This window comes from Chelonia mydas, chromosome 7 (genome assembly GCF_015237465.2).
Source record: "Chelonia mydas isolate rCheMyd1 chromosome 7, rCheMyd1.pri.v2, whole genome shotgun sequence".
Classification (NCBI taxonomy): Eukaryota; Metazoa; Chordata; order Testudines; family Cheloniidae; genus Chelonia; species Chelonia mydas.
The window spans coordinates 43590867-43617191 of NC_057853.1; the positions used below are offsets into that span (position 1 = coordinate 43590867).

General features: G+C 40.3%; 1 protein-coding gene across 5 annotated transcripts in view; it reads right to left on the bottom strand.

Moving 5' to 3' along the window:
• Nucleotides 1-26325, bottom strand: part of POC1A (POC1 centriolar protein A) — a 103879-nt gene that overhangs the window by 69066 nt on the left and 8488 nt on the right. For all 5 annotated transcript variants that reach the window (XM_037904696.2, XM_037904700.2, XM_043551563.1 and 2 more), the window contains 4 exons: nt 25936-26115; nt 18184-18291; nt 16584-16699; nt 3669-3802 (listed from right to left, as the gene is read on the bottom strand). In XM_037904696.2, coding sequence (XP_037760624.1) covers nt 3669-3802; nt 16584-16699; nt 18184-18291; nt 25936-26115 — 538 coding nt within the window. The remainder of the gene's footprint in view (nt 1-3668; nt 3803-16583; nt 16700-18183; nt 18292-25935; nt 26116-26325) is intronic.

The window sequence follows — 26325 nt, forward strand, 5'->3', positions numbered from 1 at the left end:
TACCAATAAAAAAAGTACATAAATACTTACAAGATACTTCTTCACTGGCTTTTTGACAACAATTAATTTAAAAAAAAAAAGTTCAAAAATGGAAAAATAAAGGCTCCATTTACTATATTTCAAGTGGTATCTAAAAATTTCACTACTTATAAGACCACTATACACAGACACACATGCATCTACCTCAACCCTCCTCCACACACACCGAAAGCCTGGAACTGCATGCAAATTTGATGCTGTCCTCTCTCTATATTTTGACAGCAGATAGCAGAGTAGCACATCCATATGCTGATACACCTGTTTAAAGTGTCTTACAGTTTTACTCAGTGAAGTGGAGAGTTTCTATAGTTTTACCACTTACCAATCAGGCGGGTAGAAGATGAGGATTATATGGCCAAAATTAAGGTTGCTTGCAGAATCTTAACTCTGCATTTTTTGGACTCCTATTTATAAATATAACAATACTAATGTTTTACGTAACCATTTGCTTACAATGTCTACTCTGTTAATGAAGTTGTCTGGAAGTAGTCATTAGAACCTTCAGATAAAGTATACATACAGTGTACATATTTACATTTTTCTAATGACTACCCAAGAATGATTTATAAAGGTCCTGTAACATTCTGTTCCTGTATGATGAACAAATATCAATGGTGGGCCTGCATACCAAGTCTCGTTTGTATGAAAGTGAGCGAAAGTATTTCACAACTTGAAGCACTTAAGAATAAAAACGTGCAGCTACAGCATGATATTTTGCAGCTGCAAGATGTCAGCTCAGAGCTACGAACTCCAGTCTCTCTAATGATCCTTCTGGTATGAGAGGCCAGCTCCATTATAATTAAAGACAGCAATATAAACTTGGCAAGTCTCCCTATTTAAACTAGAGCTAAATCAGCCAGTAACACAAATTCCTGGCACTCCAACAGTTGCGTCAAAGCACGTTTGAAGGAACTCAAATCTTTCTTCTTGAAATTTTCACTTACGAATAACTGTCCCAGAACAGCAATCAGCTGTCAGAAGAACCACCATATCTGGACCAGGTATATTCTCCCACACAAACTCACAAGTCAAGAATGTCTTCAGAACAAGCTGTTCATCTGAGTAACTAATATTTCTACAATCTCGCTCATTTTTTAAAAAAAAAAAATATATATACATATATATTTGTCTTTTAACACTTCATTTTCAACTACAGTGGCACGGACTGAGGAGATGTCTACATTGCCATCAGAGGTGTGACTGCAGCACATGCAGACATTACCGAGCTAGCTAGTTGGGGTACCAAAAGCAAAGAAGCCACAGCAGCAGCAGACGGCAGCATGCACTAGCTGTCCAAGTAAATACCCAGGGTCCCAGGCAGAGCTGAAAAGCTCATGCTGCCATGGCTTCACTGCTACTGTTACTTAAGCTAATTAGATCAAAACTAGCTTGGATAGGTGTACACTTGCTGCATCTCCCTGTCACTGGGGCAGTACAGACAACTGTGTTAAGGTTAGAGAGGAAGTGGTAAAGACACAATACATATCACATACACACTTTCTGGGGGGTGAAAAAGTTACATTAAATCAGCCTCTAAATCAACATAGCAGATTTTATAAGGTTGCAGAAGTTAACCCAGGGCCAGAACAGGTCTGTTGAACCAAGCCCTAAGTTAATACACTACTAAGATTGCACAAGAATGTTTGATTTTTTAGAAAAAATGCTCTCTCTCATCCCCACCTCCTTCCATTACTCCCTAACTGGAGGAACTAGCGTGTTGCAAAGCAGATTATAGCAGTCCGTCACTGCAGAAGAGTTTTCAGCTGTTGCTAATACAACGTAATAAGGAATGCCGGAATCCAGCAGATGATGAGCGGCATGTCTGATTGACCTAAACCAGACTCAAAACTGAGCGACTTGTATGTCTGTGTCCATATGTATCCAATGCAAAATGGTCAGTCCCATATCTGACTAGCTGATTCAAGAACAGTCTAGTCATTTTTTTAAAATATAGGATCAATCCACACAAATCTACTTATGAAGTCTCCTCTAATATTGCACAATGCAATACTCAGCTATTCACTACCTTTTCAGATCTGGAAATACTCCAGGCCAAGGTCAAATTCTCTCCTTTATGCAACCACACGGTGGGGAAGAGGGAGGCAGAAAGAAGAAAAAAAAAAAGAGAGAGAGAGAAAGTGTGTGTGTAGAAATCAGGCTCAGACTCCTAATAAATAAGTTCATCACATACTAAAAAGACACTCCCCCTCTCTATGCTTCCCCCTTCTCCTGCTCTCAAACTAGGACTCACTATAAGAGGCACAAAGTCCTCACTCTCCACTACCTAGGCCCTCTTTGGTGGTATAGTGGTGAGCATAGCTGCCTTTGAAGCGGGTCACCTGGGTTCGATTCCCAGCCAATGCAATAATGGCTTGGGGGGTGGAAGGAATAGCTTAGTGGTTTGAGCATTGGCCTGCTAAACCAAGGGTTGTGAGCTCAATCCTTGAGGGGGCCATTTAGGGATCTGGGGCAAAAATTGGGGATTGATCCTGCTTTGAGCAGGGGGTTGGGCTAGATGACCTCCAGAGGTCCCTTCCAACCCTGATATTCTATGATTCTTCCAGTAAATTATTAATGCCCTTGCTCCCTTTAACTGTTAAGTATGAAAGAAAACGGGGTGTGTGTGTATTTTTTTACATGTCCTGTATTTAGTGGATAGCTTGTTTTTGTATTTCATGTAACTCACCCCTATATTCAGCTTCAGGCTAGGGTTTTCAAAATGGGGCCTACAAGAGTTGAGCTTCCAAGTGGAGCTACAAAAGCCCAAAGCCCTTTGACTTTGGAAGTCCCAGCCCTCAACCAATAAGGACACTGTTGGGTTAAAATTTAAATTGTCACTATCATCATCATCATCATCTTGCAAAATAATATTTTAGAACTTGTTTGCTTTTCATTATTCATGCCTTTGCTGCCTCACTCAGCTTGGACAGTAAAATTAGACTATTTATTTAGATTTAACATTTAAAAAAAACACAAGAGCTCCAAGCACTCTGAATATAATTAGACCTACCACAACAAAACACCCAGCAGCATAAATACTAGAATACAAATAAGTTAATTCTGCCAATCAGGAATATTACGTAATCAAATGAAGATAATTTATCTTAGGCAGCTGCCAAAATGGGAAGACTCCAGAAAAGCTCTCACCCCCAAATCACGCCCAGGAACATACCCCTCCTCCTTCCCAGAAACCCTATAAGACAAAGTAACTAGTCTGTGTATAGAGCCATTTTCCAATATTGATCCCTATGTATTAGCACTTTTTATTTCAGTAGCTGACTCTGAAGGAAAGATTGTTTTACAAAGCAAGTTCTCACAATTTAAAAACAATTTTAAAGCCAAATTTGGATCTGAGGTGTATACTGTCTCCCTTTTTTCCTTGCTTATGAAAACAGTACATTAGATTAATAAGTTACATTTCTTGTCATGTTTTCTCTACATTTCCTCCACCACCACCCCCCCCGATGAAATTTCAGGTTTAATTAAAAATCTGATCAAGGAACCTTAAGAGTTAGAGGCCGAGAGAATTGAAGCCTAACACTCGACTCAACATCATTTCTCTGGCCATCTGCTGAGTCCACGCGCTTTATGCATTACTTTACAAAAGTAATAGTGAAGATTCTCCTCACCTGATGACCATGAAGAGTATACAGCAGCCTTCCTTCTAGTAAATCCAGAATTTTCAGGGTTGAATCATTGGAGGCAGTAATGAGGTAGTTTCCAGAGGGGTGAAAGGAAAGACAATTTACCACAGCACTGTGTACTAGAGGAGAAAAAAAAAAAAATACATACACACACATACATCCAACATCTGAAACCAATTTACACAGTAAGTTGTCCCCTCCTCCTGCCCCCCCCCCAAAAAAAGGTGCAGACACTTTCCAAAACTCTGTTATAATGTGTTTAATGTGTTTTCTGATCATAATTTTCGCATTATGCAGGAACTCTTTTCAAAGCATTCTACAATGAGGGTCATATCTTCAGGCCTGGGGAAGAGTAAGTTTTGCCAGTTACTCCAGAGCCCGGTTTGGCCCTATGCATTTTAGGTTTAAACCAGAAATTTGAACTGTACACCAAGGTCTTCTCTTACCAACAAAAAGGGAACATTTTTCCACTGAGGCTCTACTTTTCTCAGATTCTAAGCCATCTTAAAATGAAGGCAAAACATCAAAGCCAGAATCTCAGGGAGAATGTTAAGTAACACTTTTGTGAAAAACTACGGAAAGTGATTTTGTTTTGACTTGCCACTTGTGTCAAAATTTTGTCTTCCTCCAAAATCTGCAGTCTTAGTTTAAGATACTTTGTAAGAGAAGTACCAGCCAGCTTGAAAACATATGTTTGATAGTGGCCCTATTTGAAGGTCTAGCATGAGATGTCTTTATAGTTTCAACAAAACTCACCAGTACATGAAAGTTTGTTAAAACAGTAAAGTAGTATTTTGGGATTTTTAATTTTGAAAACATGCATATCCAGAGATACAAGCCTTTCTACATGGGGGCAGAGCCTAAGAGCGGTACTTGGAAGAGTTTAAAAAAAAAAATTCAGGAAAAGTCTGAATTAATCTTCTGAATAGCATCTTTTTCAAACCTCTGCAACAAAATGATCTCCTTATATTTATGTATTATAGCATAAATATGCTATTGAGCATGTTTATCAGTGGGAACATATAGTACTTCACATAATGTACAACTGCTTATGCATATGTGATATTACAGGATACTAGTAAACACCACTTAAAGATGTTTTGAATATGAAGTCAAATTTATCTCTTAGTTACATTATCTAGCTCCAAAATGTTCTAGCGCCTTGAATTTATGCTTTATTATAAAAAGAGCCAGACAACATTCTTATTTTTATTTCAATCCAAGTTGCACATTAAACTTACCTAGTCTTACTACAAACTGCAGATAGAATTTTAAAAGCACGTAACATCTTGCATCAGATTGTGAAATCTGAAATAATCTTGTTGAGTTGTAACACAGAGTGTAGATATTTCCCCTTAAACATTACTAACAGCTCTCACATCATCAACAATTCTTAAAGTGTCTTTTAAAAAAGAGGCCCAACTATACAAAAAAAGATTCTTAATCCAACCCAGGTAACCTGGAAATGATTACTGCCTCAGGTAAACACTTAACCTTCACGTGTAATTGAAATAATGAATTTAATTCCATCATGTATATAATTTTCCCAACTGGTGGGCAGTGGGGGAAAAAAAAAACGCAAATAGTTCTAGAGACAGAAATTCATCCAGAGATCAAAAATGGAACAAATTTTTACTATAGATATATTTTATTTTGGCTCATGTCACAAGAATAGAATGTTAGTACAGGAACCCATCACAATGGGATAAAATTTCACCAAGTAATAATTTTCTACTGCTAATGAAATGTATATAGCCTCCTGTTGTAGTGGCCAAGCAAGGTACTAACAAACTTCAACAGGACTTTATTTTTTAAAGTGGAAACCTCTTTTCCAAGCTGCTGTTGCACCCTCAGTAGCTCTCCCTCAGCCTCTTCAACTCCTCCCCCTCCTTCCTGTTTCCTGTCCTTTCAGACTCCCAACAGCCAGTGCTCTCAATTCTAATAATTACAAGCAACATCTAAACAACACATTCCCTCCTCTCTTGAGAAACTCTCCCAATTACAATAAACGTTGTTCTAACCACAGGAACAAATAGGAAACCAAGCACTATATTGTTAACAGAATTATTACTCTAAAAACACTATAGACACTACGTAACATAGTCTCTAGTCCAGACAGATGGTCATCTGGGTCTGACAGGCCATCTCTCAAGCCCCGGTTCCAGTGCAATGTCTTGTTGGTTTGATACTACGGTGAAGTCATCAAATGCAGACTGGGTGTTGGCATAATCTCCTGTTGGTGCATAGGCAGGTGCAAGATAAGAAGCATTCCATACCCGCCCATCAGAAAGTCGATCGGTGTAAGGTCTCTTCTTCGCCATGATTTTAAGAGGAGCTATGAATTTATGAATTCCCCTTTGCGTAAAATTCCAGGTTTTCGTATTCTAACGAAGGAACCACACTGAAACTTTGGTTCCTTAGCACCCCACCGCTTGTCTGTGAAAGCCTTATACTTTGCTTGGTTCTGTTCAACTATTTTTCTCATATCATCCTCGGTTGGGGCATCAGGTCGTGCCTTTAACAATCCAGCAATGTTCAGTTTAGTATTCATCCGTTTCCCATGCAGTAACTCTGCGGGTGATCTTCGCATTGTGGCATGTCGTGTAGCCCGGTATGCTTGCAAAAAATCAATAGTGAAGGTTATCCACAATCTCCCTTCCAGTTTAGCCTTTTGCAAACTCTCTTTCAAACTTCTGTTAAACCGTTCGATTTCCCCATTGGCTTGAGGGTAGTATAGGGATGACCTTCTGTGTAAAAATGTTCCTCTCTGCTAGAAAAGTTTCAAACTCCAAGGAAGTAAATTGACTACCATTATCTGAAACCAGTTCTTTGGGGTTACCTTCCCTGCTAAAAACTGAAGAGAGGAACTTAATTACTGTAGCAGAAGAGATTTGCGATGTAAATGCTACCTCAGGCCATTTACTGAACTAGTCTATTAAGGTGATGGCATAATAACAGTCAATTGAAACAGTATCAAAGGGTCCTACAATGTCAATTGCCACTTCTTCCCATGCAGATTCAGGAAGAGGAACAGGCTGTAATGGAGGGGTACATGTCACTGCTGTCTTAGCATGCATTTGGCACGTGACACAGAATTTTATGAGTGCGTCAGTTTAAGAGTCCATCCCTGACCACCAATACAGATCCCATAGTCGTCATTTGGTTCTGACAATTCCTTGATGAGTATTGTGTGCCAGGTGTATGAGTTTTGACTGTAATTATTCTGGCATAAGTAGCCGGTGTGTACCTCATAGCACACTGCCATCGAGAAAAGAAAGTTCAGCCCGAACTCTAAAATAAGGCAGCAAAACTGGGTCAAGGTTTTTAGGGTGACTGGGCTGTCTGTCAGAAATTCCCATAGTTTTTGTTGAATTGGACACGCTGAACAAGCAGCTTGAAATTGTTCTCTTGTAACTGCAGTGAGAGTGCTTGTAATAAGCGCAACTACTACACCCTCATCCTCCGGTGGATCATCTGGTGAAGGCAAAGGCAGGCGAGAAAGGCAAATCAGCTACCACATTTTGGTTTCCAGGTTTATATTCCAGTTCATAATTGAAAAAGAGTAGTCTTGCAGACCATCTAGTAATACGATATCCTGCTCTTCCCAGTCCTTTCGTAGTGAGCAACGTCATCAAAGGGCCGTGGTCTGTGCGCAACTTGAACATGTGGCCCCACAGGTAAGTTCTCCATTTTTCAGTAGCCCAGACACAAGCAAGTGCTTCTTTTTCGACTGTAGAATATTTCCTCTCGGCATTACTTAGTGTCCTTGAAGAAAATGCAACAGTCCCCTCTGTGTTGTCCTCATGAAGTTGCATGAGGACAGCCCCAAGTCCATAATCAGAAGTATCAGTAGTTACAATTGTGGGCAAGACAGGACTGAATAGTGCAAGTACTGGACTATGTACAATCAAGTCTTTCACCGTTTCGAAACTAGCTTGTGCATCCGTTGTCCACACTAAGGTTGAACTTCCCCGTAATAATTCTCGTAACGGTTCAATGACAGAAGCATAATTGGGAATGAATTTTGCATACCAGGAGGTAAGACCCAAGAAGGAACGTAAGTTTTGCAAATCTGTTGGAAGAGGAACATTTGAAATTGCCAGGATATGAGCCGGATCAGGTTTTAGTCCAGACTGTGAAATTGTATGCCCCAGAAAGGAGAGTTCAGTTTGTCTAAATTTGCATTTGGACCTATTGCGCTTGAGGCCTGCTTTGCTGATGCAGTTTAGTACAGACTTCAGGTTATTGTCATGCTCCTCCGAAGTATTTCCAAACACGATAATATCATCCAAATAGCACTGAACTCCATGTTGATTCTTCAAAATCAATGACATTTTTTGGAAGGCACTTGGGGCTGATGCGAGACCATATGGAACACGTTTAAAACGGAATAGTCCCTCGTGTAATAAATGCTGTGAGGTCTCCGCTGTCTTCTTGCAACATAACCTGGTGGTATGCGCTCTGCAAATCAAGAGTAGAAAACATCTTTGCTCCACAGAGTTCTGCAAATACTTCTTCTATGTGAGGAAGAGGATAGTTGCCAATCACAATAGCTTTACTTGGCTCCCTTAAGTCCACACAAAGGCGAATGCCTCCACCCTTCTTCTGCGTCACTACTACAGGTGAAACCCATTCCGAGGAGTTAATCTCTTCAACAATGTCCTCTTGAACAAGTTTTCTAAGTTCCTCTGAAACAGCTTCCCTGACTGAAAATGGTAAGCGCCATAATTTCTGTCATACAGGCATCACATTATTCCGCATATTAACTTTATGCGGAAACCCATAAGCACAGCCGAGTTTCTCCTCAACCTGGTGTTGGGTCCCAGCTGAAACTGGTGTGTGTACCGCAAGAGTGTTTTGCTGAGGAAGATCAATTCGTCCATTAACTACCCTGAGATCTAAAGCAGCCAACAAATCTCTGCCAAGGATAGGAGTACCTTTGTGGACAATGTAGAATTCTGCAGTTACACAGCAATCACCAAAAGTAACTATTGCTGGCAGGCAGCCACGTACTGGAATATGGTTTTTCAAATAGCACACCAAGTGAAGCTTGGGTTCAGTAAAAGGCACATCTTTAAAGTAATGCAAATAGATGGAATCAGGTAGTATAGATACTGCTGAGCCAGTGTCCAACATTAGCTGAATAGAGTGATTTGCCTGAGGGTATGGCGGAAACGTTTACCATGCACTTTATTTGTTCTGGAATATGTACAGTAGTGATTTTGTCCATGCTCAGCACAGTAACATCTGGTATTGTAACTGCATGCACCTGTTGATTGAACTGGCCGCTGCGACATACTTTAGCAAAATGCCCAATCTTTTTGCAACGATTGCACTGAGCTACTTTTGCCGGATATCCTGTGTAGCTTGCAAGGTGTTGTGGGGATCCACAGCAAAAGCATGCTTTTACTGTATTTTGACAGGTTTCAGAGTAACAGCCGTGTTAGTCTGTATTCGCAAAAAGAAAAGGAGTACTTGTGGCACCTTAGAGACTAACCAATTTATTTGAGCATGAGCTTTTGTGAGCTACAGCTCACTTCATCGGATGCATACTGTGGAAATTGCAGAAGACATTATTATATACACAGACACCATGAAACAATACCTCCTCCCACCCCACTCTCCTGCTGGTAATAGCTTATCTAAAGTGATCATCAAGATGGGCCATTTCCAGCACAAATCCAGGTTTTCTCACCCTCCGCCACCCCACAGACAAAATCACTCTCTTGCTGGTAATAGCCCATCGAAGAGAGTGGTCACTTTGGATGGGCTATTACCAGCAAGAGAGTGATTTTGTCTGTGGGGTGGCGGAGGGTGAGAAAACCTGGATTTGTGCTGGAAATGGCCCATCTTGATGATCACTTTAGATAAGCTATTACCAGCAGGAGAGTGGGGTGGGAGGAGGTATTGTTTCATGGTGTCTGTGTATATAATAATGTCTTCTGCAATTTCCGCAGTATGCATCCGATGAAGTGAGCTGTAGCTCACGAAAGCTCATACTCAAATAAATTGGTTAGTCTCTAAGGTGCCACAAGTACTCCTTTTCTTTTTACTGTATTTTGAATTTGCTGATTTGGTGGTTTTTCATTAGTTTTCCTCTTGTAACTGTTTGTCTGCAGCGATAGTGAACTTTTCTGCAAAGGAGTCACAGCCTGGACTGTGCCTCCTGTATCCATGCTCATTATTTTGGCTTCAGCTGTAGCTGACTCAATCTGGGTAGCAATCGTTATTGCTTTTTCTAGTGTAAGTTGTGGTTCTAGAAGTTAACGTTCTTTTACAAGAAGCATGGTTGTTTTCTCAATGAGCAGGTCTCTAATCATCTCATCTGCCATATTCCCAAAGTCACAAGTTACAATCAGACTCCCCAGGGAAGCAATATACTGCATTATAGTCTCCCCTGGTTTCTGCTCACGCTGGCGAAATCTGTAGCAATTCGCTACATTCACTTTTGGTACAAAAATGTTCTTTAATGCAGTGAGTGCAGTCTCATATTTATTGTCTGCAAGGGGAAAAGTGTAAAATATACGCTGCCCTTCTGCTCCAAGGCAGTGGATTAGCAGAGCACGCTTTCTTACTTCAGAAATCTCTATAGCACTGATTGCAGGCAGATAAGTCTCAAACATATGGATCCAGGCAGTAAAAGCAACTGGATGCTCACCTGGGCTTTGTAGAAAGGGTACAGGTGGGTTCAGAGGCAGAAGATCCATCCTTGTCACCAAAATGTTGTAGTGGCCAGGCAAGGTACTAACAAACTTCAACAGGACTTTATTTTTTAAAATGAAAACCTCTTTTCCAAGCTGCTATTGCACCCTCAGTAGCTCTCCCTCAGCCTCTTCAACTCCTCCCCCCTCCTTCCGGTTTCCTGTCCTTTCCGACTCCCAACAGCCAGTGCTCCCCATTCTTATAATTACAAGCAACATCTAAACACCACACCTCCACACTCAGATCTATTATCCCCCGCTCCATATACCCATTCAGTTAATGGACATACATGTATTTTATCAAAGGAATAAATTTCAGAACAGAATACTTTGACCAAGCCTGCACAGAGAAGTGACCAGAACGATGGTGGCCAAGAGTGGATCCTCTGAAGCCCAGGACAGGAAATGAACTACTTTCAACTTCAACAAAGAGCACGGGAACTTTCTAGGATGGAAGGAAGCCATACAAACCCTGCAGACAGGTCAAGGCCAAGCTTTGTAAGCAGCCACAGCTTTTGTGCCCAAGTACTTCTTGGCAGCCATAAGCTCAGAGAAAGTTCCATCTGTCCTCCTCTGCCATTAATTATTGCTATTTATTATCTGTACTACCTTAGTGACTAGGGACCAACTCATAGACCAGGGACACCACTGTTCTAGGCATTTACAAATACAGAACAAAAAGACAGATTGTAAGCCTCTTGAGGAAGGGACCAAGTAGAAAGTGAGACAACAGATAGATATAGACAGAGGGAGGAGTACAAAGAATGATGCAATACTGGTCAGCATGATAGGCAGTGGTCTCAGCAAACTAGCAGCATAATCACTGTCAAATTTTTTCTAGGCTTCACAGCAAAGGAGATTTAAAGGTGGATGATGAAGTAGCTTTGCAGATATTAATGGGGAACACCTCCCAAGCATATGAGGCAGCATGGGAGAAAGCACACCAGATGTTTGAGAAGTTAACGAGTAGTAGAGGTTGGCACCATGGGCCGGTAGGAGGCGATCATCAATAGCTCAACTGCTTCCCATTCCCCTCAAGAGATACTTCATACCACCACCTCCTCCTCCTCCCCCAACCCACTCATACTGAGTTTGACAGCAAGTACTGTGATCCAACTCTATTTCATGCTGCAACCAACAATACCAATGAATGGTAGAGGCAACAGGGGAAAGAGGAAGCCGCTGCCACTGACTTGTCCATTTACCATTCAAGGCTTAGAAGTGTGTATGACCAATATTAGAGAGACACAGTGTCTCTCCAATATCCTGGGACCAACATGGTTACAACTACAATGCATATGGCCAATATTAACAGCCAGTTATGATTAGCCTAGTACTAAGATCATACGCACATCTCTTTTTGCAGATTTATCCACTAAAATTGAGTCACTGCAGTCTATAGGGTGAACTTATGTATTGCGACCAAAATGTAAATCATGAACTGTGACAATGGTCAGCCCATTGAGTACCAGAGATTAGTTAATGCTATTTTCGCTGCCATTGACTAGAATATAAATTAAGATGGCCATAACACAACCTCAATAAAGGTGGTTTCCATTGTACATCTATTGTTCTGTATTTTTCGTCTTTTTTTGTTCTTTATCAACAGTTCTAATAAAAAAAAATATTCATCATGTTACAAAAAAAAAAAAGTGTAGGGCTGTTCCAGTAGACTAATGTAAGCACAATGTGAACTGACAAACTTTGGGCACTGCAGAGCCAGCAGAGTTGGCTCCTAAAGTACTGTAATCTGGGATCACCTCTGATCTGATGGCTTACTCACAGATCAGTGACTCTGGGCTGTAGGTTTAAAAAAAAGAGAACTAATGGGTAAAACTGAAGGAAATCCAAAGGATTCCAAGCTACTGTTAGTAATACAACCTCTGTTCTCCCTTGCTGCAAATGATGCCTCCCCTTCTCCACCCCCGTACCAAAAATTTTAACAAAAAACAAACTTGGAAAACAAATATTTTGGCAATGCACAATGTGATCAGGATGATTGCCCAGGGTACTCAACTCCATGAAATCTGCATTGCACTGGTTTTTGTGACCTAAATGTACAATATATGATATAGTAATTTATTCCAAATGTAATAAGTATAAATGGAATAAATTACTATCATTATTAATTTGTATTGCGGTACCACCTAGGAGCCCCAGCCACGGACCAGACTCCATTGTGCTAGATGCAAATAAACACAGTACAAAAAGTCGGTCCCTGCCTCCAAGTGGCTCATATAGAATAATCTAGTCCCCTAAATTATTCTGTTACTAGCCAGAACCCCCAAAGACACTTCAGATGGCGGACATGGAAAATGTCTTTCATTAGGCTACCTCTAATTATTTATGCACTTGCTGTAACTAGACTGGTAAGAGATGTCACTATAACTTTATCCTGCTATCTGAAAGAGTAGTGCATCATGCCTAATACACATAATGGCTTGACACTAATAAAATTTTATGTCTGAGTAAATTCAGACAGTCATTCTGAAGAATCCACTATTTACTCCTCCTAGACAATGAGTAGTTGAAGGTTAAGTCATATCACTGGGATGCTAGTTTTCCTTATTTTGCAATATGGCATCAGATTTGCCCTAGACAACAGGTCTTAATATATTAGTGAATTTCACACCAATAACATGGCTATACAGACTCTTTTTGGTTGATCTGCTGTACAGGAGTACTCCTATCAGTGTAGTGGATAAACACTTCATTTGTCTGCTCATTAAGTATGTCCAGATTATTTATAAGTTACTTTATTGAGACACACTATAGAAAAGCAGAAAGCAAATTGTAAAACCTTTGACTATCATTTACAAATGTTGCAGTTGGAACAAAGTCATGGCAACGACAACAACAAAAGATCAATTACAACTCTTTAATCAATCCAATTTGACTCTTACAATGGATTCATACAGAATCATACAGAAACGTGTCAGTTTTTTAATATGATTATATATTGAAGGAAAAGATGCCCTCTAGTGGAATTGAGTGATTTCATGGTTATCTGTTCTTCTAAAAATATAATTTCATTTTCACATGTGCGATATCCATAACTTCTATCTAAATCAAATGAGTTAAGTATATAAATCCTCATACAGGAAAGAGAGAGATACCCATTTGTATCTGCAAAGCAACTGGCATGAATTCACTGTGCTCATAACCATTGCAAGTTATTAATTTTAATTTATTATTTCAAACTGAAAGTTTGGTGCCTAATTAGGATTTATGCAATAGCTGGTTTTACAAGATTTCAACAACAAAAGTATAACAATAAAATGCCACTCAGGAAAAAGATACAGCTAAAAATCCAAGAGACAAAAATAAACCTGGCAGTCAAATAGCAACTAAGCCACACTAGACCCAGACAATTTAATCTCTCTAAATCATAAGCAGGAAGAGATCACTATAGAGCCAAATAATGGTGTGGCTGGAAACACATGCTGTATATCCTGCCACTGCATGAAAGCTGATAAGCAGTTTCAGATTGCCCTTTACCCTAGTTTAAGGATTTAAAAAGTTCTGCCTGTTTTAACAGCAGAGGTTTTATACCCATTTCTAAGTTTCACTAATACACACAGTTTGGAGTAAGCACTTCTCTCAATACACAGACAACTTTGCTAGTGGAGTTTTGGCCATCAGAAAGAATATACCCCCTTTACCTCAGACACTAATATTTGGTTCGTGTTGAAATTCTTGGTTACAACTATAGCGTAACTAATAATATGGTGACATGCATCCACCATCCACAAGCATTCTGCACTGCGCCTCTTCTGGAAGGTCTTTGTTTTTCATAACATAGGTTTATCAACATAAATGTTGATACATTGAAAAGGGCTCACAGAAGAGCCCAAGAACAATTAAGGATTGGAAAACATGCCTTATAGTGAAAGACTCAAGGAGATCTATCTGCTTAGCTTAAAGAAAAAGTTAGAGGGGACTTTATCACAGTTAATAAGTATCAACATAGGGAACAGAAATTTAATAATAGAGGGCTCTTCAATCTAACAAGCAAAGGTATAACGTGATCAAATGGCTGGAAGTTGAAGCTAGACAAATTCAGACTAGAAATAAGGTGCAATATTTTAACAGTGAGGGTAATTAATCATAGGCACAACTTAACAAAAGTTGTGGTGGATTCTCCATCACTAGACATTTTAAAAATCAAGATTGGATGTTTTCCTAAGAGATATGTGTGACACTCTGTACCTCGGGGGAACACACTACACCCCCATGTTCATCTTTATAAAATGATTGTGTGGTATCCAATGCAAAGTTGGTCATGTTGGGTGTCTTCGGAAGGGTCATGATACACTGAACATTGTTGTTATAGTAAGGTTATAATTTCATGTATATAGTTATGAGGCTGAAAATGTATCGTCATGGCTTAAAGCAAGCCCAGGCAAAAACTCTCCAAGAACAGAGAGGCAGTTCACACCTCATCAGGGCATGTACGGGACAAACCCAGCCCAGCCTCACAGGAACAAAGGACACTGGCCTAGGCAACAACAAAAGAATCTGTCAGACTCTCGAGTGAGTCAGCTCCCTTCCTTTGGTCAGTTTGGAAATGCAATGAGGTAATGCTCACCTGACTCTGAAAGAGGGGTGGGGGCGCAAAGCCAAGAGGGAAGAAAGGACATGATAAAAGGGAGAGACATTTGCCATGCACTCTCTCTCTCTCCCACCTACATCTACAGGCACCACACCAACAGACTGAAGTGCTGATCAAAGGGGAGAACCTGGCTGAAGAGCAACCAGCCAGCCTGTGGTAAGAAGCATCTAAGTTTGTAAGGACACTGAAAGTGTTAAGATCAGCTTAGAATGCGTTTTGCTTTTATTTCATTTGACCAAATCTGGCTTCTTATGCTTTGACTTATAATCACTTAAAATCTATCTTTATAGTTAATAAATCTGTTTATTCTACCTGAAGCAGTGCGTTTGGTTTGAAACGTGTCAGAGATTCCCCTTGGGATAACAAGCCTGGTACATATCAATTTCTTTGTTAAATTGACAAACTCATATAAGCTTTCACCGTCTAGCAGGCATAACTAGACACTGCAAGACGGCGGTTCCTAGGGTTGTGTTTGGGACCGGAGGTATTGGCTAGTATCATTTGGTTGCACAATCCAAGGAGCAGCTTACATGCCAGAGGCTGTGCGTGAACAGCCCAGGAGTGGGGGTTCTCACAGCAGAGCAGTGTAAGGCTGGCTCCCAGAGTCAAGGATTTGAGTGACCTAGCAGATCACCGGTCCAGACAACACCAGAGAAGAATGTCAAAATATGCTCTAGTGCAAACTGGAATTAATTCAGGGAAGTCCTGTGTCCTATGGCCTGTGTTATACAGGGAGTCACACTAAATGATCACAGACCTTAAAAATCTATGAACAGTAAAAACAGCTCTATATATGCATGTTTACAGTTCTGAAGTTTGCAGACTGGTTCATTAAAACACTGCCTCTAAGAAGAATTATTTACTAAAATGTGGTTAAGCAGGGACATGGTCATTTGACAAATGAGTGCAGCAATCTCTGAAGGCTAACCCTAGGGACTATCTCATCACACCTAGAGTACCAGGAGATCATGTAGCTTTGAATTTCAGAAACCCTCAGAGAGAAAGGAGAGAAGGTAAGTTCTCTTTTTTTACAGTGCTGCTGTTCACTTGCTTCCTTATGGTACCAAAGGACTTTGATAGCCTCAGTGGCCTCTTCGCACACGTCCTGATTTACTATTGAACGCGTTCCTCTCAAAGCACTCATCTGTAACAAGAGTTTAAGCATATGCTTTTAGAGGTAGATGTGAAGGAGGAGCTGGCTAATGAGGAGAAGTGATAGGACAGCTCTGCTCTTTTGGCATTGCTACCGCTTTCCACACCTATCAGCCACATGTACACTCACTATTTATTAATAATATAGGGAGGCTAAAGAATGATTAGTTCTCCCAGTCTGACTTAAGTAAACAGACACACAAAGCTGAAAACATTGTTGGGTAGGGACATAGCTCAGGCTATATAAAGCCTAGAGGTGCCAACAGTTTAATTTAGACCTGGCAAGATTTATTTTCAACTTGTAAAGTGAGCAAGAATGCATTGCAAGCAATTTTTTCCCCCCTTGGCCTACCCTCCTGGGGATCCAGTTATCAGGTTAAATACCACAGTGGAAAAAAACAAACAACAAAAAACTCTCCTAGGTCTGTAACTTACCTTGATAATGCTGGAGGAGTCTATTCATCCTAACATCCCACACCTTCACTGTGTTATCTGTACCAGCTGCAGCAATGCACGTACCACTGGGATGAAAATCCACATAATTCACAAACCTATAAAGAAAAACCCAACAGTTTAAACTTGAAGGGATCCCTTCCAAGAAGGAGTACTACAGTAAGTTAGTGTAATAATATGGGGACAGGAGGAACTCTGACTTAAAGATGCTAAACACAGCTCAAGTCAACTAACATTTATCTTGTGCTTCTCTCACACCCCTAAGGCAGGATATGATATAGCACTATATTTTATATATTTGTATTAAAAAGAATTTGAGGACAATTACATGAGTTCCAGAAGCAAACCTTCTGGAATTTTGTAGATTTAAATGTCTTAACATTAATTTTCAAAAGTTAATATTTAATAGAAGTAATTATTTTTTACTAAGATCATAGGAGTTCTTTAATTGGTGCTTATGAGATACAACATGCAGCGATATCCTCTGAACACATTGTTATTTTAAAGGAAGTATAAAACAGATCCTTTGTAAGGTGCTTTGTAACTCTTGCTCTATTGATACAAGCAAGACATCAGATACAAGAAAACTGACTGCCCTATTAGCATCCTTACATTGCACCATATTAAGAATACCACCAGGCGCTTATATAGTGCTTTTCATCAAATTCTCAAATCTGTTGTGTGGAGGAACCGTGTGTACTAAAAAGGCTTATGAAAAATAACAATATTATACCATGACATTAATGAGATCAGAATCAAAGGTCATGACATTAAATACAACCTTAATGACAAATTCAGACGTTATCTTGAAACAAGAGAATTGTATGAAAGGGAAAACAAAAAAGGCAGTATGCAGTTACTGGTCTATTGACGAGGTGTGTGTCAAATGATGCTATGGAATGGAAAACTAGAAATCATGGGTTCTAGTCTCAGTTCTATCATTGACTTGTTCTGTAACCTTGGAGAAGTCCCTTAATTTTGCAGTGGTTCAGTTTTAGCTGTAAAATAGGTATAACACTTCCCTACCTCACAGACATGTAGGAGGTTTGACTAATTTTATGAGTGGTTTAGAGAGCTAGAATGAAAGGTACAGCACAAGTGCAAAGCATAATTACAAACACCTTTTAATTCTTGAACTTCATTAATTTAGAGCACAATAAAGTTTTGGCAAACCTAGTGAAGGGAAGTGAGATCCAAACCTCCTTAAGTTCCCTAGAACTAGAGACCAACATTGTGTGTTGAAGAGAAGAGACATGAAAAGTTTCATTTAATGAGGTTTTGTCCCCAGCATAAATGTGGCTAAAATGATTTCTAGAACTGTTCTCACACCTAGGCCACTAGATGGATGTTAAAATATATTTAGCTCCATTTACACTGACATCCATGTCACTTTCAAGCCCAGCTGTAGGATATCTGGAAGGAATTGTTGGTGACTAAAGGTCATTTCTGTGTAGCTAGGATCTATGTGACTGTGCAGTCAGTCAGTTACGATTTAATCTCTTCCAAACAGTGAAAGCAGTGTGGAAGGCTCAGGTAAAACAGCCTTGTGTGTCTTGCCCCTGCACATTCTACTGGTACTCACCCACCGTGCTCACAAAAAGAATGTATACATTCTCTGCTGGTTTTATCCCATAGTTTGATAGTTTTATCATCGCTGGCAGAAGCTATTAGTCTTCCATCAGGAGAAAATCTAAAACAAAGACAGGAGTTATAACAAAGTTCAGAACAATAAGGAGCTGGAGGGGATAGACAGTATGGGCTAGATCTGGATACCTTACTCATGGCAGGATGCATCTTAGGGTTTCTCTACACCAATATTTAGTTCACAGCATGCTGGGATGTAAATCTACACCGCACTAGCCTGCCAGGCACTAAATATCATTGTGTACCCTGCTGCCTTGCATTGTGGATCCTGCTGTTCTCTAGTGCACTTCGATCTACTCGCATTTCAAAGCAGGGTAGATCAAAGTGCACTAGGGAATGGTTAGTGTGTAGCAGCAGGGTCCACGGATACTTAGCATGTGATAGTTTTACACCCCAGCTTGCCGCAAATTAAATGTTCGTGTAGACAAGTATTTACTCTTTGAGTAGTCCCACTGATGTCAGTATGACTACTTGAGGAGCAAGGGTAGCAGAATGCAGAGCTAAATCTGCAAAGCTAATTTCTATGAGAAAAGCAACCTAAAAGGACTGAAATGATTGAAGAGCATGCAGATAGATTAAGAGACTATTCAGAAAAAATGGTTAAACTGATTTCAGATCATCTATCCCACTTGTTTTCATTTAAACCTGTTTCAAATACTTCATTTCTAGGCCCTGCTTCAGACAATTTCTAGATTCACTACCACTAGGAAAGGTAATTTATTTGTCCTCAAAATTCCTATATTTCTGGTTAAGGCTGTTAGTAGAAGTTCAAAATAGGCAACAGTAACTGTAGCATTAGAAACGCTGTTTGACTGTACCAGACTAGTGCAACCTTAAGCTGCCCTCTCCAACAACTTCACGCATGCAAGTCGCACCACTGAGATCAACACACCTCCTCACATGCATAAATCTTTACAGGATTAAGGCTTTAGGTTGCAATGAAAGAATTACAGTCATGTGTATAACATAATGGGGATAACACTATTTCGATATCGCATCATATATATTCTCACACACACCCCAACACCAGAGTATGACAGCAATATTAGAGATTAATTTCACTATAACTCCCAGATGAAACAGCAGCCTTACTTTATGGACATTTTAGGGGTTCTTCATTTAATATATACTGCATGAAAATCAGTTAGAACTAAATGACAGCTGCTTTTTAAAAGCAACATTCTTTCCCATTTAAGCTGATTCTTTCATTTTGTACAGTACTTTTGCTATTATTTGTAGTCATATGTGCTTTTCTGACTAAGACCACAAGTGATAATTGTTTATCAGCCCATTACAAGCTTCCATATTGAATACCTAAAATAACAGCAAGTTTAGCACATCAAAATGCCAAAGTTTTATATATAGTTCTTCTCCAAGACCATCTTCATTCTTAAAGTACACTTTCCCTTTAAAAAAAAAAAAAAAAAAGATTTCTCCTAACGAGGCAGGGACAGGAGTGCAGATGATAATTTCTAATCAGAAGCCTGATCAGCCTAAAAGGTGACCAGATATATTTAGATAAGCGTTTTAATACTGCTTTCTGCTGTCGAAAGGAATCGCCATACTAACAGGGTAAGAAGAAGTGAAACAGGGTTGAAGTAACTAAACAGCTTGCTTCTCTTATGGACAGAAAAGAACATAAGAATGGCCATACTGGGTCAGAACAATGGTCCATCTAGCCCAATAGCCTCTCTTCCAACAGCAACCAGTGCCAGATGCTTCAGAGAGAATGAACAGAACAGGGCAATTTATTGAGCAATCCCTGGATGGGGACCGAATTCTTTTTTGAATCCAGTTATACTTTTGGCCTTCACAACATCCTCTGACAAATTCCACAGGTTGACTGTACAATTGTATGAAGAAGTACTTCCTTTTGTTTGTTTTCAACTTGCTGCCTAAACATTTCGTTGACCCCTGGCTCTTCCATAATGTGAAGGAGTAAATAACACTTCCTTAATCACTTTCTCTACACCAGTCACAATTTTATAGACCTTTATCATATCTTCTCTGAGGTCATCTCTTTTCCAAACTGAAAAGTCCCAGTCTTTTTAATCTCTCCTCATACGAAAACTATTCCATACCCATAATCATTTTTGTTGCCCTTTTCTGTACCGTTTCCAATTCTAATATTTTTTTTTGAGATGGGAAAAGCAGAACTGCACACGAGGTGTGGGAGTACCATGGATTTATATAGGAACATTATGATATTTTCTGTCTTGTTATCTATCCCTTTCTTAATGGTCTCTAACATTGTTAGCCTTTTTGACTGTCACTGCACATTGAGATGTTTTCAGAGAACTATCCACAATGACTCCAAGATCTTTCTTGAGTGACAACACCCTGTGTAGAATCCATTAAGTACATTAATGGCTATTAGCCAGTAAGGAATGGTGTCCCTAGCCTCTGTTTGTCATGGCAGGAGGCATGGCAGGAGAGATATCACTTGATCATTACTTGTTGGGTTCATTCTTTCTGGGGCAGCTGGCCTTGGCCACTGTTGGCAGACAGGATACTGAGCTGGATGGACCTTTGGTTTGACTCAGTATGGCCATTCTTATGTTCTTATCCGTTGTGACGTTACACTCCATATATTTATGGAAATATGCTTATGAGTGTGAATATAATGGAACTGGAATATGCTTTTTGCAAAAGGTCTCTTGTAGGGATCATTACAAAGCTTATGATCTACTGAGTGTGTTCATCCTATTTGTTTCCATGTATTATTTCTATGTCTGGAGTTAGGAGAATAAGGCCATGGCTACATTTGCGCATGTAAAGCGCTGGGAGTTAAACCAGCCCTCAGAGACAGCAGCAGGGAAAGCGCTGCCATGCGTTTACACTGTCAGCAGTAAGCACAGCGGCGTGGCCACATTAGCTCCTCTTGCAACGCCAGAGAGATCAGTGCATTGTGGTTGCTCTCCCAGCGTGCAAGTGGCTACAGTTTGCTTTTCAAATGGGGGGGGGGGAGGGTTGAGTGTGACAGAGAGTGTGTTATGTGTATGTGAGGGGAGTGTGTGTGTTTTGGGGGGCAGAGAGCACATCAGCATGTTGTCTTGTAAGTTCAGACAGCAGCAGGGGGAAACCTCGGCCTCAAACCCCCCCACACACACACGCCACATTCCACAGTAATGGTTTGCTTTGTCCCAGAGCAGATAAGCATGGCAGCTGTCAGAAGCGGAGCTTTGAAAGGGGATATCCCCATGCCTGCAGCCCAGTCCAAAACAATGCCAAGAGTGGCCACTTGACTTCAGGGGATTATGGGATGTTTTGGGAGGCCAATCACAGCGCAGTATTGCAACACGTCATCCACACGGACACCCGAGCGTTTCAGCAAGGTCTATGCTTCTTGTGGAGGTGGATTACCAGGAGCACTCCAGCCGCAGAGTCCAGGCGCTCTAAGTGCCTTGCCAGTGTGGACACCTCAGGAGTTAGGGTGCCCGGGGCTGATTTAATGTGCTCTAACTTGCAAGTATAGCCAAGGCCTAAGATATAAACTTGTATTACTGATATAAACATGTTAAGTGGAAGCCATTAAGGGTGCTTCAGAATCAATGAACTGTGAATGGGTTTGTTTACCTGCAAGCCTTCCTGTATAAGTGTCTCCCAGCTACTAGGTAATGAAGAAGGAGGTCTTACAGTGACATGTGACCATGTCACCTGGTACTGGAATCCATCTGAAACCTGGTGCTTTTCCATTTAGGAGGAGGGGTGGGAACCCAGGGATACAAAAGATTCCCACCTTGTGCCAAAGATATAAAAGGGGGTGGAACAGAACAAAGGGGGCTGCCAGTCACGAGAAAACCCCTAGTTACCACCTGAACTGGAACTAACAAGAACAGTACCAGGGGAAAGGATTGGCCCCAGACTAAAGAGTCTAGTCTATAAAAACAGTTTACTGGAACATCGGAAGGTGAGATTTACCTGTATTCAGTTTCTTAACTGCATTAGGCTTAGACTTGCGTGTTTTGGTTTATTGTGCTTGGTAACTTACTTTGTTCTGTCTGTTATTACTTGAAACCACTTGAATCCTACTTTTCATACTCAATCAAATCACTTTTGTTTATTAACAAACCCTCAGTAAATCATTAATACCTGGGGGAGCAAACAGCTGTGCATCTCTCTCTATCAGTGTTATAGAGGGCGGACAATTTATGAGTTTACCCTGTATAAGCTTTATACAGGGTAAAACGGATTTATTTGGGGTTTGGATCCTATTGGGAGCTGGATGTCTGGGTGCTGGAGACAGGAGTACTTGCTGAGCTGTTTTCAGTTAAGTCTGCAGCTTTGGGGGCATAGTTCAGACCCTGGGTCCGTGGTGCAGCAGGCTAGCATGTCTGGCTCAATAAGACAGGGTTCTAGAGTCCCAAGCCATCAGAGAAAACAGGCTCAGAGGTAGTTTCAGCACAGAAGGTGACAGTCCTAAGGGGGTCTCTATGACAGAACCCATCACTTTGTATGTATAGTTCGGATTGTGTTATCCAGTGTGCATTACTTTGAATTTATCAACAGTGAATTTTATCTGCTATTTTGTTGCCCAATCACACAGTTTTTTAAGATCCTTCTGTAACTCTTCACAGTCTGCTTTGGACTTAGTTATCTTGAGTAATTTTGTATAGTCTGCAAACATTGCCACCTCACTGTTAACCCCTTTTTCCAGATCATTTATGAATGTGTTGAACAGCACTGGTCCCAGTACAGATTCTTGGGGGACCCGGCCATTTACCTCTCTCCATTCTGAAAAGTGACTGTTTATTCCTACCCTCTCTTTCCTATCTTTTAACCAGTTACTGATCCATGAGAGGACCTTCCCTCTTATCCCATGATTGCTTACTTTGCTTAAGAGCCTTTGGTGAGAGACTTTGTCAAAGGGTTTCTGAAAGTCCAAGTACACTGTATCTCCTGGATCACCCTTGTCCACATGGTTGTTGATTCCCTCAAAGAATTCTAATAGACTGTTGAGGCATGATTTCTCTTTACAAAAGCCATGTCGACTCTTCCCCACTAATTTGTATTCATCTATGTGTCTGATCATTCTGTTCTTTATTATAATTTCAAACAATTTTCCTGCTACTGAAGTTAGGTTTACCAGCCTGTAATTGCCAGGATTGCCTCTGAAGCCTTTTTAAAACATGGGTGTTACATTAGCTATCCTCCAGTCGACTGTACCAAGGCCGATTTAAGGGATAAGCTACATACCACAGTTAACAGTTCTGCAATATCATATTTGAGTTCCTTCAGAACTCTTGGGTGAATACCATATGTTCCTGGTGACTTATTACTGTTTAATTTATCAAGTTGTTCCAAAACCTCTTCTACTGACACCTTAGTCAGACACAGTTCCTCCAACGTGACACCTAAAAAGAATGTCTCCAGTGTGAGAATCTCTCTCACATCCTCTGCAGTGAAGACTGATGCAAATAATTCATTTTGCTTCTCCACAATGGCCTTGTCTTCCTAGAATTCTCCTTTAGCACCTCCATCATCCAGTTGCTCCACTGATTGTTCAGTGGGCTTTGTCCTACTTCTGATGTACTTAAAATTAGCTGTTACTTTTTGTGTTTTTGCTAGCTGCTCTTTAAATTCTTTTTTGGCCAGCCTAATTATATTTTTTTGACTTGCCAGAGTTTATGCTCCTTTCTATTTTCCTCAGTGGGATTTGACTTCCAATTTTTAAAGAATGCCTTTTTGCCTCGAACCACCTCTTTCACTCAGTTGTTTAGCCATGGTGGCATTTTTTTGGTCTTCAAAAAAAATTAAAAAAAAAAAAAAAAAAAAACCACCACCACAAACCACCACAACCACACCCAGTAAGAGGGTACACATAGTTTGAGCCTATATTACGGTGTTTTTAACATTTCCATGCAGTTGGCATGCATTCACTCTTGTGACTGTCCCTTTTAATTTCCCCATTTTTTTTTGTAATTCCCTTTTTCAAGTTAAATCAGGGGTTCTCAAACAGGGAGTCATAAGGTTATTAAATGGGGGGGGTCGCGAGCTGTCAGTCACCACCGCCAAACCCTGCTTGATTCTCCAGCATTTATAATTGTGTTAAATATTTAAAAAATTGTGTTTTTAATTTAGAAGGGGGCGGGGGTCACACTCAGAGGCTTGCTGTGTGAAAGGGGTCACCAGTGCAAAAGTTTGAGAACCACTGAGTTAAATGCTACTGTGGTCAGTTTTATTGACATTTCCCCCTGCCCAGTATGTTAAATTTAATCACATTATGGTCACTATTACTGAGCGGTTCAGCTATGTTCACCTCTACAACCAGATCCTGCACACCATTTAGGACTAAATCAAAAATTGCCTCTCCCTTTGTGGGTTCCATGACTAGCTGCTCCAAGAAGTAATCATTAATGGTATCTAGAAACATTTATCTCTGCATCCCATCCTGAGAACACATACCCAGTCAACATGAGGATAGATGAAAAATCCCGCATTATTACTGGGTTTTCTGTTTTTTGTAGCCTCTCTAATCTCCCTGAGCATTTCACAATCACCCTTACCATCTTGGTCAGGTTGTCAGCAGTAATTCCTATAGCAATAGGAATATATTATTCCTTATGATTATTATTCAAGCATAGAATTTCCATCCAGAGAAATTCTTTTATACTGTTTGATTCATTTAAGATAGTTACTATAATTGACTCTATGCTTTTATTCCCCCACATATACTGCCACTCCCACACCAGTAAGACCTACTCTGTCATTCCTATATTTTCTGTACAGTGGTTTTACCATGTCCTACGGTGGAACAATGGCAATAATCAATATCCTCATTTAATACCAGGCACTCAAGTTCAACCATCTCACTATTTAGACTTCCTGTATTTGTATACAAGCACTTATAAAGTTTGTCAATATTTAGTTATCTGTCTTTGTCTGACTTTCTCTTCAGTTCCTACCTACTTTATCAATTTCTATCGTCTGCTCTTTATTAGACTATATAGCGTCCACTTTAATAAATCCTCCCCTCAGGGATGTGTCTGTCCGAACTGTGTGCATCTTCATACCTGTTGGCTTTCCCCCAGCCCTAGTTTAAAAACTCCACTACAAGCTTTTTAATTTTACATGCCAGCAATCTCGTTCCATATTGGTTTAGGTGGAGCCAGTCCTTCCTGTACAGGCTCCCTCCTTTCCCAAAAAGGTTCTCCGGTTTCTAATAAACCTAAATCCCTCCTCCCGACACCATAGTCTCATTGAGACCCTGCTGTTTGACTATCAAACTGGCACTACACATAGAACTAGAAGCATTTCAGAGAATGCTATCATGGAGGACTTTTAAAAAAAAAAAAAATTATATATCTTACCTACTGCCCTAAATTCGGCCTCCAGGACCTCTCTCCTATCTTTCCCCTACGTCATGTACCACTTGTTCCTCCCCAGCACTGCATACAAGTCTATCTAGGTATCTCAAGAGGTCTGCATCCTTTGCACCCAGCAGGCAATTCTCCATGCAGTTCTCCCAATCATCACAAATCCAACTGCTAAAGAAAAAAACTGAGATGTTACATTTACCTGGGGGTTGGGCAACAGGGATATATGGATCTCTATACCTGTTCAAAATTACTTCAGCTCAGGACTGATTTGAAGCATAAGGCAATGTTGTTACACCAAAGCCGCATGTTGAATGCACTCTTTGTTTTAAGACATACATGACCACCGCTTTTTGCCAGCAGGTCGTACTTACTTGGCACAGCGAACCCAGTTTATGTGCTGGCTCAAGGAAAAGAGAAATTTCTGTCTGTGAACTGTCCATACTTTGACTGTTTTGTCATCAGAAGCTGTAACCAAGGATTGTCCATCACTGGAGAACTGAACGCTTCTTACAGTTGCCGTATGAGCCTTGAACACAGTAGATTCTCCTTTGCTAGGTAGAAAAAGGAGTGAATTATTTTTAAGTTGCACAAGAGGCTAAAACACTATGTTCTAAACAGCCTGAAGCTTGTGTACAGTAAACGGAGTGTTTCTAACCACTATTTCTATAGGCACCATATACAGTTATGTTAGGAGGAAATTGTTGACCTATCCTGAGCAGACAAGTGTTTAGGAACTATACAAAACATAGCACTAAAAGAAA